The sequence below is a fragment of the Erythrolamprus reginae genome, chromosome 5, assembly GCF_031021105.1.
Source record: "Erythrolamprus reginae isolate rEryReg1 chromosome 5, rEryReg1.hap1, whole genome shotgun sequence".
NCBI lineage: Eukaryota > Metazoa > Chordata > Lepidosauria > Squamata > Dipsadidae > Erythrolamprus > Erythrolamprus reginae.
The window spans coordinates 51,176,702-51,197,986 of NC_091954.1; the positions used below are offsets into that span (position 1 = coordinate 51,176,702).

General features: G+C 36.7%; 1 protein-coding gene across 1 annotated transcript in view; it reads right to left on the reverse strand.

The window, feature by feature from the left end:
- WDR11 (WD repeat domain 11) overlaps positions 1-21,285 on the reverse strand; it is a 60,213-nt gene that overhangs the window by 19,970 nt on the left and 18,958 nt on the right. The window contains exons 7-15 of the mRNA XM_070752594.1: positions 20,602-20,719; positions 19,890-20,085; positions 17,872-17,975; positions 15,585-15,755; positions 13,328-13,412; positions 6,688-6,794; positions 4,689-4,764; positions 2,444-2,552; positions 1,193-1,317 (exon numbers count right to left, since the gene is read on the reverse strand). Coding sequence (XP_070608695.1) covers positions 1,193-1,317; positions 2,444-2,552; positions 4,689-4,764; positions 6,688-6,794; positions 13,328-13,412; positions 15,585-15,755; positions 17,872-17,975; positions 19,890-20,085; positions 20,602-20,719 — 1,091 coding nt within the window. The remainder of the gene's footprint in view (positions 1-1,192; positions 1,318-2,443; positions 2,553-4,688; positions 4,765-6,687; positions 6,795-13,327; positions 13,413-15,584; positions 15,756-17,871; positions 17,976-19,889; positions 20,086-20,601; positions 20,720-21,285) is intronic.

Below are 21,285 nucleotides of genomic sequence, written 5' to 3' on the forward strand. Positions count from 1 at the left end.
TTTTCTATCTATCTATTTTTCTTTCTATCTATCTATCTATCTATCTATCTATCTATCTATCTGTATCTGTATCTGTATCTATATCTATCTATCTATCTATCTATCTATCTATCTATCTATCTATTTTTCTTTCTATCTATCTATCTATCTATCTATCTATCTGTATCTATTTCTATCTATCTATCTATCTATCTATCTATTTTTCTATCTGTCTGTCTGTCTGTCTATCTATCTTTCTATCTATATCTATCTATATCTATCTGTATCTATTTCTATCTATCTATCTATCTATCTATCTATCTATCTATCTATCTATTTTTCTATCTGTCTGTCTGTCTGTCTGTCTGTCTGTCTATCTATCTATATCTATCTATCTATCTATCTATCTATCTATCTGTATCTATTTCTATCTATCTATCTATCTATTTTTCTGTCTGTCTGTCTGTCTATCTTTCTATCTATATCTATCTATCTATCTATCTATCTATCTATCTATCTATCTATCTATCTATCTATCTATCTATCTATCTATCTATTTGGTTTTCTATGCTGATAACCTCACAGCAGCTAATGCTGAAGCTCTTCTTTGGATACACTTATTTATTTATTTGTTTGTTTGTTTGTTTGTTTATTTAATTGGATTTGTATGCAATCCTTCTCCAAGGACTCAGGGTGGCTCACAGCATATATAAAAACAGAACAATAATGTAAATCCAATTAATGATGAGAAGGAATCCAGTTTTGAAGGATTTTAACTCTTAGGTTTTAGCTTTGTTCCTGATCGAGCTACTTTTTTTACTTTTTAATTTATTGTTAATATTGTTAATTTGTTTACCCTCTTTTAAATTTACAGAGCTAGTTTACTGGTTTTCTTTAAAATAAATATTCTAAAACATGTCTCAATTAATGTAATTTTATTGTTTTCCATTTTTATAAGTTACCAGTAGCCACTGCATTTTCTAACCTCGGCTTATACTCGGGTCAATACGTTTTCCCAGTTTTTGTGGCAAAAATTGGTGCCTCGGCTTATACTCGGGTCGGCTTATACTCGAGTATATACGGTAATTAAAATTACAGTCCAGCTAAACTTTTTTTTCATGGTCCAGAACTAGTGACAGAAATACTAATGGGTAATAATCTTGGGCAAATGACCTGAGAAATACTTAATATGAATTTTCTTTTAAACTGGTACCTTATCATTGAAGACTCCAGACTGCTCTGCTCTGTATCTGATACCACTGTTTGCCTCGCCATCGCCTCACGGGCAGCTAGCTGCTTCTTTCTTAAACTCTTCAGATTATGAGAAGGGGACCATTCCTAAGAGAAGAAAAGCCAGAACTTTCCACATACAAAGTTTTATCAATACAAATTTCACTCAAATGTATTTAGATACATCCAAATACAAGTGGATACAAAACAGCAACTTTTCTAATAATTTGAATTCAAAAAAAGAAAATAATGTATTTATCCAAATGGATTTTAAGATTTCTTCAAGCAAACTTCAACTCATGCAAGAATAACTGACCTATATGTATAAAAGGGGAAAAGTGTGTGGCTACCTGATGAAGGCAAATAAGCCTGAAATAGACCTATAGTACAGTGTGTCCCTCGATTTTCATGGGTTCGAACTTCGCGAATAGCCTATACCACGGTTTTTCAAAAAATATTAATTAAAAAATACTTTGCGGGTTTTTTTCTATACCACGGTTTCTCCCGCCCGATGACATCATACGTCATTGCCAAACTCATAATTTTTGCAAATAAATAACAAAAAAATGATTACTGTTATTAATAAATAATTAGGTTTATAAATATCAGGATCACTAAGTGTCTTATTCAATGGTGAGTACCAGTAATAATGGTGAGTAAATGGTTGTTAAGGGAATGAGAAATGGTAATTTAGGGGTTTAAAGTGTTAAGGGATGGCTTGTGATACTGTCCATAGCCAAAAATGGTGTATTTACTTCCGCATCTCTACTTCGCGGAAATTCGACTTTCGCGGACGGTCTCGGAACGCATCCCACGTGTAAATCGAGGTAACACTGTATTTCATTATCAGTAAAAATATGTTACATCTATAGATTATACTTGTTGGATATAAAAAAGTTTATCTGCCTTAGAATATGACCCCTGGTGGGGCTGAGAGGCAAAAAGGAAGCTGTGATGCTCCCTTCTATATACCAGGATGACTCAACAAAAAAATCACACATAAGCCTTCCCCGGTACAAGCTGATACAGGAGATGAGCCTTAGTCTAATGGCTAAGACTCTGCCTTATAAGGCAGAGACCCAAGGTTCAAATCCCAGTAAAAGGGTGTGGCTACCTAATGAAAGAAAATAAATCCGAAATATATCTATAGTAGTCTCCCTTCCTTTTCATCATCAGCAAAAATATGTTACACATATACACATGCACGAAAAACTAGATAAAATTTCTATCTTACCAAAGCAGTAATTGTAGGGAAGTTTTTAGACATTTCTCTGAGAAGAGTACATGTCCTGATATCCCATAATTCCAAAGGCTTATCTTTGAAAACAACTGCCAAATACTGCCTAAAATTGATTAAAAAAAACAAAAAACCAAGGTAAGTAACACGTAAGAAAATTTCACAGCAAAAATTATTGTACATCATCTTGTTTTATTTACTGTCCTAGAATATCTATTTAAGGGCTTTATATAAATAATTTATATATTTATTATGTAAATATAATTATTATGTAAATATATTATGTAAATATAATTTATATATTTATTATGTAAATATAATTATATAAATTATGTAAATATATATATATATATCTCCTTATATAAACAATTTAATTTTGGGGGGGGAGCTGCCCAGAGTTGGTTTTAAGTGGGTTGTAAGCTAAGTAAAATAAACAATTTACCCACACAACGTTATTTCTAATAAATAAATCCTATGACTCTGTTGATAAGGAAGCTTAAATTTACTTCTTTAAAGAGATGAAATTAACAATAACAGAGTATTTATGAAAAAACTTTTATGAAATGAAATCCTAATATCTAATACATGTTACCATGGGAAATAAAACAAGGCATATATTGCGTGAGAAAAAAAGAGGGCTGTGAAAATATTTACAGACCTCCACCCCACCCCACCCCTGCAACTTGGACATAAATTGTTTCAACTCCTACTCTCAAAACATCTACAGCGATCCCTCGATTTTCGCGATCTCGATCTTCGTGAAACGCTATATCGCGATTTTTCAAAAAAATATTAATTAAAAATATTTTCCCACCCGATGATGTCACTCTCTTCCTTTCTCATCTTTCTTTCTCTCTCTCTTTCTCTATCTTGCTTCTTCCTCTCTCACACTCTCTTCCTCCCTCTCTCATCTCTTTCTTTCCTTCTCTTTCTCTATCTCTCCCCCTCTTGCTCTCGAGCGGCACGTGGGCGGCGGGGAAGACCCAGGAAAGGTTCCTTCGACCGCCCAGCAGCTGATCTGCTCGGCAGCGCCGCAGCAGCGAGGAGCCGAAGATCCGGGTTTCCCCTTTGCGTGGGCGGCGGGGAAACCCCAATCTTCGGCTTCTCGCTGCTGCGGCGCTGCCGAGCAGATCAGCTGCTGGGCGGCCGAAGGAACCTTCCCTGGGTCTTCCCCGCCGCCCACGCAAAGGGGAAACCCTGATCTTCGGCTCCTCGCTGCTGCGGCACTGCCGAGCAGATCAGCTGCTGGGCAGCAGAAGGAACCTTCCCTGGGTCTTCCCAGGTGCGGAAGTAAAAACACCATCTGCGCATGCGCGGCCATGGAAAAAAAAGGGTGCGCATGCGCAGATGGTGTTTTTACTTCCGCACCACTATATCGTGAAAAATCGATTATCGCGAGGGGTCTTGGAACGGAACCCTCGCGATAATCGAGGGATCACTGTATTCCACACAATGACAACTAGACACAAGAACAGTTTCCCCCCCGAATACCATCACTCTGCTAAACAAATAATTTCCTCAATACTGTTAAACTATTTACTAAAGCTGCAATACTATTACTATTAATCTTCTCATCATTCCTATCACCCATCTCCTCCCACTTATGACTGCAATTTGTTGCTTGTATCCTTACAATTTATATTAATATTGTTTCCTGGTTGCTTATTTGTACCCTATGATAATCATTAAGTGTTGTACCTCATGATTCTTGACAAATGTGTCTTTTCTTTATGTGCACTGAGAGCATATACACAAAGACAAATTCCTTGTGTGTCCAATCATACATAATAAGTATTCTTTTCTATTCTATTCATCTCTGCATAAATTCTAATATTACTTTGAAGAAGAATATTTTTAGTGTCATATTATTGCAGAAAACAATAGGAAATGGTTCTAAAGCAGGGGTGTCAAACTTGTGTCGTCACATTGCGTATCATGACTTTTCCCCCATTTTCTAAAATGGGAGTGGGCGTGGCCAGCATGTGACACATCTGGCCCATGGACCATAGGTTTGACACTTGTTCTAAAGAAAGGGAAACAGAATAAGAATAATTCTATATGCTCTTCACCAACAAACCACTCAGTATTTGATTAATAGACAGCACTGTTATATGCACCAGTTTTTCACTTGAATATTCAAATTTCTTTGCTTGAAATAAATCCATTCAAAGTGGGTTAAACATGTGAATAATTAGAATAATTTTCTAAAGGAATCTTACATAATCTACAGAGACTTGCTTACTTCAAGTGAGAAACCTTTATCATTTCAATTGCTGGTTCATCGTTGCCTCGCTCCCCACGAAAGGCAATGCTCCTACCTAAGAAGATGACGCACAACATATGTAAACTACCCAACACAAGCAAACCTGTTGTGGCTAATCTTTCAAATTCTTATTTTAATTCTATTACATTTTTCCTTCTTAACATCAGTTTCCAAGTTCCGCAACATTGTTTTCTGTATTATAAATAAATCCCAAACTGAGTTAGTGAACATGAAATATTGCTAAACTTTTAGCTCTAAGCCATCCCATTTTTCACATTTATTTTTTTCCCAATTATAAAACCTCAGTTTAAATTATAGCAAATGCAAACTCTTTCTCTGTGATCTTGGATTAATCCTATTTGTTCAGTCCAGACAGGTGGACACCCACTTGTCTGAAATGATATAGAGGTTCCAGTTTGAGCAGGCAAATGGACTAGAAGACGTCCAAGGTCCCTTTCAGCTCTATTCTGATTGTAATTGATTCAATCAGATCCCAGTGCTGAAAATCTCTTAAGTGTTTTATGCACACAAACTACATTTGTTACATATTCATGATATAATAACTTCTGCAAAAAGTTATGTTATTCACCATAGTGGAGTTTGGACTGTGACTTTTTGAGGTTGTGGACAGGTGTCTTTTATACTGATAACAAGTTCAAATAGGTGCCATTACTAAAGGTAATGAGTGGAGGACAGAGGAGCCTCTTAAAGAAGAAGTTACAGGTCTGTGAGACCCAGAAATCTTGCTTATTTGTAGGTGACCAAATACTTATTTTCCACCACAATTTGGAAATAAATTCATTAAAAATCAGACAATGTGATTTTCTGGATGTGTTTTTTCCTGTTGTCTCTCATAGTAGAGGTCTACCTAGGTTGTCAATTACAGGCCTCTCTCTTTTTAAGTGGGAGAACTTGCACAATTGATGTCTGACTAAATATTTTCCCCCTCCACTATATAAAATTGTGTTTAAAATATTGTGGAAAAGCTTTATCAGAAAATATGTCATCAGGTTTCTAAAATTGTACTTTTTTTTGGTAGCAGTTTTCTTCAATATAAAACACAGCAGTCACAGACAATGGAAGAAAATTAAATTCTAGCCAAATACATTTAAAACACATCCTAATGAATTTAAAACTTAAATCTATTTGAAAGTTTTGCTGAATACAATGTGACATTTCTTAGTATTTTCTTCCTGCTTCTTAAAAAAAAAAGAAAGGCATTATACCAATGTAGGCCCAAGCTAAAAAACATTTTATATTTAAAATGTAAAAGTCACATCATTTAAGCATAAGATCAAGTTCTGAATCCTAATTAGGCACAAAGAAAAGTGGTGAATGCATTGAGCAAACCAAACATTTCAAAGTTAAATTGCTGATCTTTCTACTGTTAAGGTTGAAGCAATTACGCACTTCCTTATGTGCATCCACATATGGAAACATCTTTATATCTCCCACTGTTATCAGCTGAGCAGAAGCTACAGCATCAACACTAATATGGTACATTGCATATTGTTTGATACCTTGTGAGCCACCCCGAGTCCTCGGAAAGGGGCGGCATACAAATCCAATCAATAAATCAATCAATAAGTACTGAGTATTTAAAATGTAATGTTGTAACATTTATTAAGTCTAAGAAGTACCGAACTTTCAAGCTTTTAAAATTTATTTTGAATGTGTATTCTCGAAGTAAACCAAAATGATTTTTGTGTAAACAGTGTTCAACAATTTTGAAGATAAATCTTCCAATTTATGTTTTAACAACAAAACATGAATTTAAAATATAAATTGGAGATAACTAAAGCTGAGCTATATCTAAAAAAATTAATCTGCTTTTTAAAACTACATTAGCCATTCATCTCATATATTTCTGCCACTGTAATAGCTTTAAATCCATCAGATAGAATTTAGTACAAATCCACTCTGCACAGCTACCCTTTTTTTTCTTTTCATCAAAGATTATATTGTGCAAAGAATTTACCTGTGGGAAGATCAACCATTTGCAATTCGTTTCTCACTAATCCCAAATTATTAGGTGTAGATGTAGCAAATGAAAGGAAGCCATTCAAGCCTGTCCATTCAATACCCCTATCAAAAAATAATATTGTAGTATATTATACAGGCATTTTGAAGTATAAGTAATAATATAATTTTATTTATTTATTTTATTTGTTTGTTTGTTTTGTCCAATACACAATAATACACAATAAAGATTATAGAGGATATATACAAGTAGAATGTATCAAAGAGAGTATAGAAGAGTAAATATAGGAGTAAAATATAACTAGATAGAATAGCAGAAAAGATAGAAGAGATAAAAGAGATAGAAGGGATAGAAGAGATAGAAGAGAAAATATAAGAGATATAGGAGAGACTATGGGACAGGGGATGGTAGGCACTCTGGTTCACTTATGTAAGCCCCTTACTGACCTCTTAGGAAGCTGGTGAGGTCAACTGTAGATAGTCTAAGGGTAAAGTGTTGGAGGTTAGGGGATGATACTACAGAGTCCGGTACTGAGTTCCACGCTTCGACAGCTAAAGTCATATTTTTTACAGTCAAGTTTGGCGCGGTTAATATTAAGGTTGAATCTGTTGTGTGCTCTTGTGTTGTTGCAGTTGAAGCTGAAGTAATCATTGACAGGAAGGGCGTTGCAGCATATAATCTTGTGGGCAATACTTAGATTGTGTTTGAGGAGTCGTAGTTCTAAGGTTTCAAGATCCAGGATTGTAAGTCTTGATCCGTAAGGTATTCTGTTTCGAATGGAGGAGTTAAGGGCTCTTCTGGTGAAGTATTTTTGGACATTTTCGATGGTGTTAATATACGACATGCGGTATGGGTTCCAAACAGATGAGCTATATTTGAAGATGGATCTAGCAAAAGTTTTGTAGGCTCTGGTAATTAGTGTGAGATTGCCGGAGCAAAAGCTGTGTAGGATTAGGCTGACTACATTTAAAGCCTTTTTGGCTATGTTGTTGCAGTGGGCTTTGTCACTTAGGCCATTTGATATTAGTATTCTGAGGTCTTTTACTGAGTGGGGGTTATCTGCAAGATTTTGTTGGTTCAGTTTATATTTGAAATTCTGATTCCTTTTACCGATGGAGGACAGAACATTTGCTGGTGTTAGACCAATCAGAGACAGAGTCTAGGTCTTTTTGGAGAATAGCTGTGTTATCGGTGGTGTTGAAGAGTTTTACATCATCAGCAAAGAGAACGCAGTTGCTAGAGATGTGATCGCAAAGAGTCATTGATGTAGAGAATGAAGAGTGTTGGTTCTAGTACACTACCTTGGGGGGGCACTGCTTTTAACAGGGACGGGGTAGATATGATGCTTCCTATTTTAACCACTTGTTGTCTGGGACAAGGAGCAAAAAATAATATGTATTGGAGGGAGGAGTTAATACATTTACAGCATACAATGTTTTCCTTGAAATGAAGAAAAAATCTTACCATGCCATTCTTTCATTATACAAAAATATTAATATATACAGAAATTATGTGAATAATGATAATACAGAATATTTTCAATAGTTTAATTCCAAAAGGTCATCAAAAATGTGTTCAAAATTCCAAGTAAAAAAAAAAGAACTCCCATTACTTTAAAGTTGTTCTGTATAAATTGAGAATACTTAAAAATGTTGCAAAACCACTGGATTGACACTGAATAATTACACTATGTTCCTTTAAATAAGCTGTATTATTACTAGTAGTAACACAGCAGATAACTTAGCAATAATTTAAAGAATATTGTATTATAAGAAGATATAAGGCAAAGATTATTAATGTTACTTTACATTCAGCACTGTTGTATATATTTTCCATTAAAATAAGAAGTTCAATAATATAAATCTATAGATAAATACATGGAACACATGGATGGAGGCAAACTATTATTTGCATATGTATATTATTCTTGGGAAAATAAATGTTGTAATTCATGTACAATTTTTTATTCTAATATATCTGTAGTATAGTATAATATTCTATATAGTATAGTATAATATTCTAATTAGATCTATTTTATTAAAAGCTAAGCATGCAGCATGTACCACTGAACACAAATCTGTAGTTTCATGTAAATGGAGAATGTAAAAAATTAATTTGAAGCTTTGTATCACAATAAGTGTTCCAATTTATTGGAATTGTACGGAAACAAGTCAATTTTCAATCTCCAAATTTCTAGTACACTGGCATAAAAACTGATATTTAATGCAATTAAGGGTCACACTACACTTGTTTTATAGATTACAACTCTGTGCTTAAAATGTAACACTTATGAACTTTATTAATAGCCTTTGCAGTGGTTTTATAGAACAGAAATATGGAATCTAAGAGCTTTAAACTCTCTGAATAATTCAAGGCAATTTATTTCATGAGTTCCTTTCTAGCTGCAGTAAAGAAACAATGAAGAAATCTAATTCTTTGTAATATTCATCCAGCATCCCAAACCTGCTAAGCCATTTTAGTACAGGTAGTCCTCAAAACAGGACAATAATTGAAATCACTGTTGTAAGTTATTGCAGTTGTTAAGTGAGTTACCACATGACAATACTTGATTTTACTATTTTTTTTGCTGCAATCACTAAGCAATGGTTGTTAAGCAAAGGTGATAATCATTCAGCGAATCCGTTTTATAAAATGAACAGTTTTCGCCAGAAAACACAATTGGATAAAAACATTAAAAACCAAATATGTAACTGGGGAATGTTGCAAACAGCATTTGAATATACAATATACAATGCCAATAACAATCAGAACAGCTCTTCTCAACCTGTAGGTTGTGACCCCTTTGGGGGTGAAATGACCCTTTCACAGGGGTTGCCTAAAACCATAAGAAAAAAAAAATGTAAAACTTAAAAGCAACACACAATGGTTACTTTCCCCAGTGACCTCTATGAGTAACACTAATAATCTATATATGTTTATTTCTTAGCTTGGTTGTTTTATTGCCCAGTTGGGTAATATATCATCAATGAGAGTAAATATGGGATTTGCTCCCTGTTTAGGTAACTTGCTGTCAGTTTTTATGAGGATGTGGTTTTCACTTTGGCAGTTTCTTGATTTGGGAATTGTTTTCAGACTGATAGTTTCATCTGGTATTAATCCCTGCTTATCCAGATATCAGATGTTTGAGAAGTTCTAATTCCCACCCCACACCCCCTTCTTAACCCTGAGGTCAAAAAGGACTCACTAGTAAAATATGAGGTAGGAATCTTCTATATGTGTTTGGCAACAAAGGACCAATGGTTCCTTGACTTTCGCGGGGGATATGTTCCAAGACCACCTGTGAAAGTCAAATTTCCGCGAAGTAGAGACTCTCCCTTCCTTCCTTCCTTCCTCCCCCTCCCTTCTCCATTCCTGGTTTTACTTACCCCCAGAACCTGCAGGGGTAATGGGACGGCAAGCTGGGAGCCTTGCTGTGCTTGCTGCCGGAGTCTTCCATGGTGGCAGCAGCAGCACTGGTGATCAGGGTCAGGACAGGGGAAGCTAAAGGCAAGAGGGATCCAGGCCAGGACTTGAAGCTGAGATTCCAGGCCAGTCAACTGGGAGGTCAGACGCTACCACTAAGGCAGCGTTTCCCAACCGGTGTGCCGCGGCACACTAGTGTGCCGCGAGACACGGCCAGGTGTGCCGCGAAGCTCCTAGGGAAGCTCCAGCTGGGCGGGGCGCTGCCGGTGCCGACCTGGAGCTCCCGCTCGCAGCTGTCCCCCGGCTCCTGCTCGATGCCGCGGTTTTCGGCGCTCTCCTGCTGGGCCCCAAAGAAGGAAGGCAGGAAGAAGGAGAGCTTCATTTTTCTCGCCTTCCTTCTATGGAGCCCAGCAGAAGAGCGCCAGAAACCACGGCATCAGGCAGGAGCCGAGGGACAGCTGCGAGTGGGAGCCCCAGGGCGGAGGCACCAGCAGCGCCTCGCCCAGCTGGAGCTTCTCTGGCGTCGGCGGCAAGTGTCCTTTGGGGCCCGGCAGGAGGGCACTGGCGGTGGGAGCGGGGGTGGTGGTGGCTGCAGCGGCCGCAGGCAGTCGCGTGGAGATGGCGGCGGCGAGAGGGAGCTCCAGGTGGCGGCGAGAGGGAGCTCTCTCTCTCTCTCTCTCAGCTGACTGCAAGCGGGAGCCCTGACGGTGGCAGTTGGACGTGCTGCTGGACGCCGTACATGCTGGCGCTGCGGGCCTGGCATATACGGCGTCCAGCAGCACGTCCAGCTGCCGCCGTCAGGGCTCCCGCTTGCAGTCAGCTGAGAGAGAGAGAGAAAGAAAGACATATAAGAGAGGCAGAGAGAGAGAGAGAGAGTGACATAGCAAGAGAAGCAGAGAAAGAGAGACAGAGTGAGAAAGAGAGACAGTAAGAGAGGCAGAGAAAGAGAGACAGAGAGAGAAAGAGAGACATAGCAAGAGAGGCAGAGACAGAGAAAAAGAAAGAGAGACATAGCAAGAGAGGCAGAGCTAGAGAGAAAGAGAAAGAAAGAGAGACATAGCAAGAGAGACAGAGAGAGAGAAAGAGAGAGATAGCAAGAGAGGCAAAGAGAAAGAGACATATAGCAAGAGACAGTGAAAGAGAGGGAGAGAGCAAGAAAGAGAGAAAAAAGCAAGAAAGAGATAGCAAGAGAGATACAGAGAGAGAGAGAGAGAGAGCAAGGGAGAGAAAAAGACATAGAGGAAGGGAAGGAGTGAGAGAGAAAGAGAGCAAAAAAGAGAGGAAGAAAGAAAGAGGGATGGAGAGAGAAAGAAGGGAAGGAAGGAAAAGAGAGAAAGAGGGAGAAATAGAGCGAAAGGGAGGAAGAGAGAGGTTTTTTTGTCCAAACATTTCTTTAGCCCGCCCCCCGCCCCCTTTCAATGTTCCCCAGGATTTTGAAAATATGAATAATGTGCCGTGGCTCAAAAAAGGTTGGGAAACACTGCACTAAGGGAGACGGCTTAGGTGGGTGGACGAAGAAGAGGGGGCGGTGGCGGGCAGCAGTAAGGCTCGGCTTCAAGTAGAGTGTACCAACGCTCCGAGAATTAAAGGGGAGGGAACGGGAGACTGGGGCGGAAGCGGAGCTTTTATTTAAAGCAGGACGGCTGGGGTAGCTGGGGAGGAGGAGAGTTAAAACACACAGTATTATACATCGGGCAGCCGCAGGAAAACATTCAAATGTTCAAAAAAACCGTGGAGTATTTTTTTATTAATATTTTTTGAAAACCCGTGCTATAGCCTTTCCGCAAAAGTCGGACCTGCGAAAGTCAAGAGACCACTGTATTACATTTTCATCTACTTCTAGCAGTTTTGTCATCATTAGTACTTAAATAAGGCAAACTCTGATTTGGTCTGCCACATTCTACAGATAAGTGTCATGTATTAGGCGATACATTTTCAGACTAACTTAAATCTTTAAAAATGTTGGAACAAACTGCAATATCTCTACACAAGCACAGATGTCCAAAACAACATTTATTGCTGTCATATTTGGAAAATAACATAAAACCGAAATATTATGGTGAGTGCCAAATTAATCAATCAATCAAAGCAATTCACTGGGGGGAAAGGTGATTTATATAATTTTGCATGGTGTTAGGCTGCATATCTGACTGGTCTTCCGCCAGAAAAACTTCTAGGAGCAGAAACAAGCAGTAACATGCACAATACAATTACTGTAATGCACAAATCAAGAAAGGATTATGAAGGATGGAAAGCAGCAAAAAAAATTCAAATCTTATTTAACTTGTAACATTGATTAGCATGGTCAAATAATTTTGAAGGAATCAATGGGATTATTTCATAGAGCTAATAACTTGGTTTTCCTTCTTTTTTCCCCTCTCATTTTAACTGACCCAATCCTGAAGATGTCAAAGAGGCAATATCACATTGCAGTTTATGTTTAGAAAGTGCTTCTTAGTTCAGCTATTTTTAAAGAGTTATAATATGACAGATGATGAGACTGCATTTTCTTAATTAAAGCTATCAAGGCATAATAGCAAAAACTTCTAAAAAAGAAATCTAATGAAGAAAATAAATTTTGAATGAAACAGGCTTTTTGGAACACAGTCACGTTTATGTCATTTCACTATTGTATCTGATGCTTTCAAAAAAATGAATAAAGAATATCAAAACCCCCAACCAGAACTAGAAAGTTATTTCAGTTTGTCAGTTTGATGAATAGTCCTGATCTATCTTTTTAAAAGAAAAATAAATAAATAAATAGGTACTCTATTTTGTCTTACAGGAAAAACAGCCAGATTTTACACAAACACAGGGGAATGTTAAGCAGTCTTTTTTATCCCATCCTGTGTGACCCTCTATTCATTATCCCAAGTTCTGTTAGCTATTGGGAACAAGACTTTTTTTTAAAATGAGGAATAACTTTAAAAACTTGCTCTTATAAATTGTTTGAATCTTATTTGAACCAAGCAGATCTGTCTATATTGCAATGTATTGAAAAAAGCAAATGTTATGTTCAGGTATGCATAGTAGTTACCAATTCAAATATTTATTATGCAAAACCACATTTGCAACAAATCCATCGTGATTCTATTTAAGCAACATTATTTCACCAAAGGAATATCATCTCAGAAAAAGTCAAATGTTTGCCTTAAATATATTATTTTCTTCCCCAAACCATTCCAGGATCAACAACAATTAAAAATTAACTCACTTGACTTCGCAGGAATGAATGCTTAATTCTTTATATAGGTAGCCACTAGTAAGATTATACACCAAGACCGACCCATTGCTTGTTCCTACAAAGAATCATTTAGGTATCATTATATATAAAAGTAACAATTTATATTAATGTTTAACATTCAACTTTATAAATAAACATGAATCAGGAAATGAATTTTCCTGATGCTTCTAAAGCAACAATGAACATATAGTGCATTATTCATAGCAAATTAGCAATATCAGTTTATAAAGTTGTTATAAATCTTTTATATAGATGGCTGCTGAGGAAATCCCATAATGCAATGCATGTGCGACCACCCTGCCTCCCAGCATGCATCCCACCCCTGTGCATGTGACCTCCCGGTGTGCCCACCCCTTCAAATGCAACTCCCCATACTCCCCCAAATGCATACGTGACCCCATGCACACCCTGTGCATGCGTGTGGAATCACCATGCACACATCCTGCCCCTGCCTCCCACATGTGCCAGCTATTTATTGGGAATTGCGCACACACGCGTGATGGAGTTAAGCTGGGGTGACAGCTCGCGCATCTGCGGAGGGCTCTGTATGCCACCTGTGGCACGCTTGCCATTGGTTTGCCATCATGAGTTTAGGGCAATGATGACGAAGCTGTGGCACATGGTGCCATATCTACTGGTATCCAAGCAATTGCCCTAGCTCAGCTCCAATGTGCATGTGTGTGCCAGCAAGCTGATTTTTGGCTCACAGAGGCTCTGGGAGGGTGTTTTTGGCTTCCAGAGAGCGTCTGGGTTGATGAGGAAGGACATTTTTACCCTCCCCTTGCATCAGAGAAGCCTTTGGAGCCTGGGGAAGGTGAAACAGAAGCCTACTAGGCCCACCAGAAGTTGGGAAACAGGTCATTTCTGGTCTCCAAAGGGCCTCTGGGGCTGGGGGAAGCTGTTTTTGCTGTCCTCAGGCATTGAATTATGGGTGTGGTATGTTATTACGGGTGTAATAGCATGCACACACACTATTTTCGGCCTGAGGTAAAAAAAGGGTTGCTATCAGTGGTTTAGGGTCTGTTTGGCAGCAGTTTGGATTAGTTTTCAACTGTTAATATGTATCTGTATCTGGCATTTTAATCCCCCTGTCAAGTCTTCCCAAGTACCTGGGACAGGCAGATATTATTTGAATTATTATTATGGTTCTTCACATTCACCCATATTTTAGATAGATTTGGAATTTTTATCCACCTATCAAATCTTTTCATACAGCCAGCCAGTTGTTTAGACTGGATGTGGCATTTTTATCCATCTATTGAGTCCTTCCCAAGGTTCTGAGATAGGCAGATGTTCTTTGATGATGTTAGAAGGATGTAAGGATGTAAGGATGATCTCAGGATGTAAGGTGCTTCAAGTAAAGTTGCCTTTTGCAATTGACTGATAGTGATTTTGTTAATGTCATAGTATTTAAGTGGTGTTTGATATGTTTTGGAATTGCACTCAAGGTGCTTATTACTACTGATATTCTGCTTTCTTTTCTGAGTCACTTTTTACATTTTTATTTGGAAGTATTTGTATTTTGTATTTTTTTCCCACTTCTAGTCTGGTGTGTTCATATACTGCAATGTCCACTGTCCAGATTTCTCTTTTTTCTTATTACCCAATATTCTTGCTTCTTATTTTCCCTATATTCCCCTGATGGATGTTCACAGTTGTCTTAAATGATGTTACTTTATAAACTGTTATACATATTTTAGTGCCTATAAAATTCTTCTTAGTATTTGAATTTTAATAGGCAACTTTAATATTTGTTAAATTATATAAAGTTTTATCTATGACAACCATTCTATATTATGTTAAGTATTTTTATGTGACCTAAAGAATTCTTACTAGGTAATAAATTGCATTTTTAAGGAAAGTATAGCCAAACATAAGCACATCTTTCTGAGGCAGTGTTTTATAGTAAACATTAAAGAGATTTAATTGGTCATATTCATTTTAGAAGATTGCATTTTTAGTGGTTTATAGTCTGAAAAATATGTTAGCAGTTGCAATTTCTAAAACATGAGACAGAAAAAACTACAAGAAAGAGGAAGTAAGATTACATTTTCATGAAATTTTGAAAGCAACGTGTACTTTAAAAATAAGGATTATAGCAATTTAGTGACATGCTATTTCGAATAGAAATATTTTCTGAAACTGCTTATTAATTTATTACACAAAGCTATTATTTTATAGTCAAACTGAACAATATATTGAATTTTACTGTTTACACAATACTTACCCACAGCAAGCAGGGGCTGATATTGCTTAATATTTTTGGTGGTAAGAGGAGGACACATGCGAATAGCAAATGGAGGCAAAGGAAGCCCCGAAAGGAGTCCTGTTAAAATGAACTTCAAATGCACTTCTTGCAAACAATAACTTTTTGCTTGATCTTCAGCAGACAGCGCACCTTTATCGTAGAACAGAAAACAAATAAGTTGTTTCTGGCATTATGTAACTCTCTCTCTCTCTCTGTGAAAGTGCAATTAATTTACATACATACATACATACATACATACATACATACATACATACATACATACATACATATATACATACATACTGTTTCTCTAAAAATAAGACCCAACCAGAAAATAATCCATGGCATGATTTTTTCGGATGTTTGTAATATAAGCCCTACCCCAACCATAAGACCCAGTGAAGATCATCAGTCGGAAGGGTGTATTTAGTACTGTATCTTCCCGAAAATAAAACCAACTGGAAAATAAGCCGTAATGTGTTTTTTGGAACAAAAAATAATATAAGACGTTTTATTGTCTTACTATTGTTCTGTCTGGGTGCCCCCAGACTTCAACACCAACTGGAAAAAACAGCCAGACACGCTGGTACAAACAAAGGCACTTTATAGTTTGAAAAATAAACACAGAGAAAAACCTGTTCTTCCCAACAGGCAGGCTATGAGACTTCACAGCAGAGTCCTGACGGCCAGACAATACAGCAGACTTCTTGCTGGCCCACCCACCATTGTAGAGAATAAGACCCACACCTTTCCCCCCCAAGGTTTCAGTATTCAAAGTCACAAACCAGAATTCCAAGACGCCAAAGATCACAGCCAGGTCCCAGGACTCCCAAAGATAATACTCCACAAGCCAGGAAGGGTGGGTCTGCCTTTTCAGCCTTTCCAGAGAGCACCACACCCAAACCCAGCTGTTGCCTCTTTAGTGCTGAAAGTACCTGGCTAATTGTCCCCTTCGTTGTGTTGCTCTTCTCTGCCGGAGATCGATGATTGCTTGTGCATTTTCATCTAAGGAATCCAGGCTGCTTGCTGGGGAGAGCTCCCCCTCGGGGGACTCTGGCTGTCCTCCCTCTCCCTCAGCCTGAGATTCCTCCTCCCCGTCTGCCTGAACCTCCTGTTCCTCATCCTCCCCCTCTGAGCAGGAAGCCGGCAGAGGATCAGCCGTTCCCTGAGGGGCCTCAGACGGAATCACAACAACTATGTGTGTGTGTGTGTGCGTGCGTGCGTGCGTGCACACACACACATAAATATTTCCGTTACAGTAATGGTTTTAATAGGTAATTGTTTCTGCATTCAACAATCCACTTGAACTAAAAGGTTACTTTTATATATTAACATTATCTAAGAACCACCTGAATTAACATCTGTGAGAATTGTGCATTTGTCTATTTAACAATGCACATTTAATCAAAATCACCCACACAGTATAATTCATTTTCATTTTCAAACAATTTAACCTTGAATATATCCAGCCATTAATTATCTCACCTCTTTTTATTTTATTGACATGACCTAATGTTTGTTATTAAAGAAAGAAAGGGAAAGAGACCTGAATATAATTGAGAGAAGAAAATACACGAAAAATCCTTAGAAAATGCAAGAGAAGCAATACCTTTCAACAGTCTTGAAACTATAAATGCAAGAAAATATTTGCAGTGAGGAATTTTTTGTAGATTTATCTTTCTGAATATTTATGTATGAGCATTTCTATCGTCTGGATGTACACTTCTTGCATTTGCCCTTCTAGTCTTTGCAAGGATTTTGCAATGAAAGGTGCAACACAAGTCTTTGTAATTATGATTAATAATAATTGAAAATATTCCATCTGGGAAGACGAGGTATCAAGTTTTTAAAAATATAAAATATATAGAAACATTTATTTCTATATATAGAACAGCATACCCTGCCATTCAGCAAGGTATGTAATACTTCAATGACAAAAGTGAATCAGCTTATTTAAAAGAGCTATTAAAAGAGCTATTAGAAATTAAGAAAAGTACGGTAATAGACAGACTTAGCTCATGCATTAAACTATTCAATCATGCGTCACAATCACATGAAAGATAGACAGTATACTACTGTCTTTTAAGAAAAGAAGTTGTGCATTTTTCATGTTTTAAAAAATAATACTTTCAATATATTTTTTATTTGTGAGAAAAGTTAAAAGCACATACATATGCATGTGCATCATTGTGATATATTTATGCTATATTATTCATTGTGCTATATTTGTTTTTCTTCAGAAGTTGATAAACACTTATATACTTACTTATCATATTATCCAGTGACAGATCTGGAGGCTTATTCTGCAAAGTCCCAACAGGAATTCCACAGAATGAGATAGGTGAATACAAGGGTGATATGTTGGAATGGCTAAAAGAGCAGGAAGAAAACTTCAGCATGCACTGACTTAGCTTCTAGTATAACTAACAAATAGAACCCAAATGAAATTATATATGTGGAGTGGTAAACAGGATGAAGTAATCTTGACTTTCACTGGTTACAATAAAAGTTTTAGAGAATAGAATTAATGCCTTCTCTAATAGTTTCATGCATGTATTTTTTAAATTTTCCAATAAAAGTATCAGTACCTGGATATAGCATATAAAGTCTCTGGAAAATTAATAATTTTATCCTAGCTGTAAATAATAGTAATAACTATTATTCAAGGCTGAGATAAAGAACTATTGAAGAAGAATACTTTCCTAATCCATTGACCAAAATTCATGTATATTATTTCAGGTGTTATCTATTCCAACATATGCTAGGAGTAACAGTTTTAGCAAGTGCTAATTACCTGTCAACAGTGAAATATATTGAGATAAACAAAATCCAGTGAAATTTGATAAATTTTGCCATTTAATATATTTACACCATAAATTTGCAGTTACATAAAACACATTAATTCCTTTATAATTCACTTTCTTTTCATGACAAGTTATCTATAAGTTTATAACATTATTCTAAACATTCTATCTACAATTCTAGATTTTACAAAATCTTTGACAAAATTTACATTTTGCTTTATTAATATCTTATTGGATTTGAGTAATATTCATATTTTGGGGATTACAAGCTCAACACTGAATGATTGACTGATTACATGCTATCAAGTTGCTGCTGACTCTTAATGATCTTGTACATTCTCAACATGCAGCAAACCAAGTCCAAAATGCTACAATTTGTTTAATGCTTTTTATATTACTTTGGCTCCAAGTACCTGTTATTTGACACAACCTAAAACCTAATCTAGGAAAAAAAATCTGCTTCAAGTATTAAGAATTTTCTTGATATTTAAGCACAAAGACAAATAGGTTTGAGAAACTCTGATTTAGGAAAATGGAAGGGCAAACATTTAGAACAATGACAATCTTTACCCATAGCATGTATGGTTCCTTAAAGAATAAAGTACTGGGATTCATGTAGCATCTAGTGGCAATGGCATTATTAACCTTGTATAGCTGCAGTCCATATAAATCACATGCAAGTTTTATCATGCATTATCTTCATATGGTTGTTAGCTGCAAACTATGCAAATTATTGAAGATTGTGTTTGTATTAAATTTCATTATTATTATTATTATTTATTAGATTTGTATGCCGCCCCTCTCTGCAGACTCGGGGCAGCTCTAGAAAGGCGTACCACAAAAGGGCTAGGCCAGAAAGCATCATAACATCATCATCATCATCATCATCATAATTTTAGCCTTAGTCTATCCACTGCAATATGAAGCCTCTTCTTTTTTCTAAGCCGGTGGTTCTCCACCTCGGGGTCAGGACCCCTTTGGGAGTCGTTTCACAGGGGTCGCCTAAGACCATAGGAAAAGACACATTTCCCATGCTGTTAGGAATTAAAGCTTCTATTCTGGCACTTTGGAACATATTTTCACAATCTGACCAATCAGGCGTTTACAGTGGGGGTGTCCCTCTGAACTTCCTGCTAATCAGCTTAAAGCTCTGTTCGGAGAATTGGTGCTAGGCTTATGGTTGGGGGTTACCACAACCTGAGGAACAGTATTAAGGGGTTGTGGCATTAGAAAGGTTGATAACCACTGCCATACAGTCCTGAGCTTTCTTTTGCAAAATAGGCCCACAATATTTGTGATGTCATTGATCATCTTGTCTAAGGTCTTCATGGACACTTTTTATTAAGTGGGATCCATTCTATCACAATCTTGATCCACCTGCCATCAATTCTTCTTATGCCAGAAGTATAGTGTAATATTTATTCTCAAGCATTCCCTATACAGACATATATATACTGCAATAAAAATGACACCAAATTACCTGGTACGTATACCTTGGCTTGAAATGGTAGATTTCAGCTCCCATATCATTACTCTTCCATCACTGACTATAAGAGCTACAGAATTTTCATTCACTGGACAGCTCACCATACTAAATGGGCGAACAGTCTTGGTAACCCTAATGGCATCACACTGACTTCGTAAGTCATAGATGAGTTCCTGAATGGGGTCAGGATCTGTAAATGTTAAAATGAAAGATACCAGGTATTTGTAGCTATCAGTCCTTATAATTAAATGAATTCGTGTGAGTCTTTTGTTTTTCATTATAACATTAATATAACATGAACATTTTGTAATACTGATGTCAGAGGTTGGATATTTTCTAGCAACTAAGTTAATTTGCCATACACCACATTATGGAGCATAACTGAATAGAATAAAAGACTCAGTAAATGGTTGCCAGAGAATTAAGTGTAGGAGCATACAATGTACATTATCACAGCATAAATAGGCTGTGCCTTTTTACTACTGTCCAAATCCATCTATTTCTATATCTGTATTCACACAAAGCTTTATTATATTGTATTATCAACATTATATGTATTAAATAATGAAATATCATCATACTAAAATTGACTATTTAAAAAAAAATTAATTTCAGCTGCAATCTAAACAATCATGTCAACTGAATAAAACGTAAGTTAAAACATAAATTCCTAGTTTCTGATGCAAGCAAAGGAATGCTGACTTACCTGCTGACTCTTCATTTGGTACAGCACTTAAATTAGTGGTAGATCTGCGAACTCTCAGAGTTATACAACCATTTTCATGTAAGCAGAACAATCCATCACGCTGGCAACAGGGAATTACCTACACAAAGATATTTTAAAAAGTGACTGAGAGTAACACTTTTAAAATAATTTAATGAACATTAATGAATAGGGATTGTCATAGTTGTATGAAGTGTTTCTAGATTGGATCTTGAAACTGAATGCTCCAGGCTACCCTAAAACTCACGTATAGCTCACCGGTTTCACTTTAAAGTCTTAACTTTAACTTAACTTTACATTTTAAAGAATGCCCAGTCTACTTTTCCAATAGTTTCAAATATCCTATATATCCCTTGAGCAATACTTTTACAGGTTATTTGAAAATAAAATAAAATAAAGCATAACAGTGAATTATAAATATATTTAAAAATAGAACATTGTATTTTATATTGTTTATCATTAATGCTAGAGGGTATTAAGTGATACTATTTTATCAGCTTATTTCCCTTAATAGCAGAAACACAATATACACGTCAGGAATTGGCAAAGGGCAAAAATCCTTTTAATGTGAATGATATAGTATTACAGGTAGTCCTTGATTCATGACCACAATTGGGACTGGAATCTCAGACAATGAGTGCAGTGATCATTAAGCAAGATGCCTAT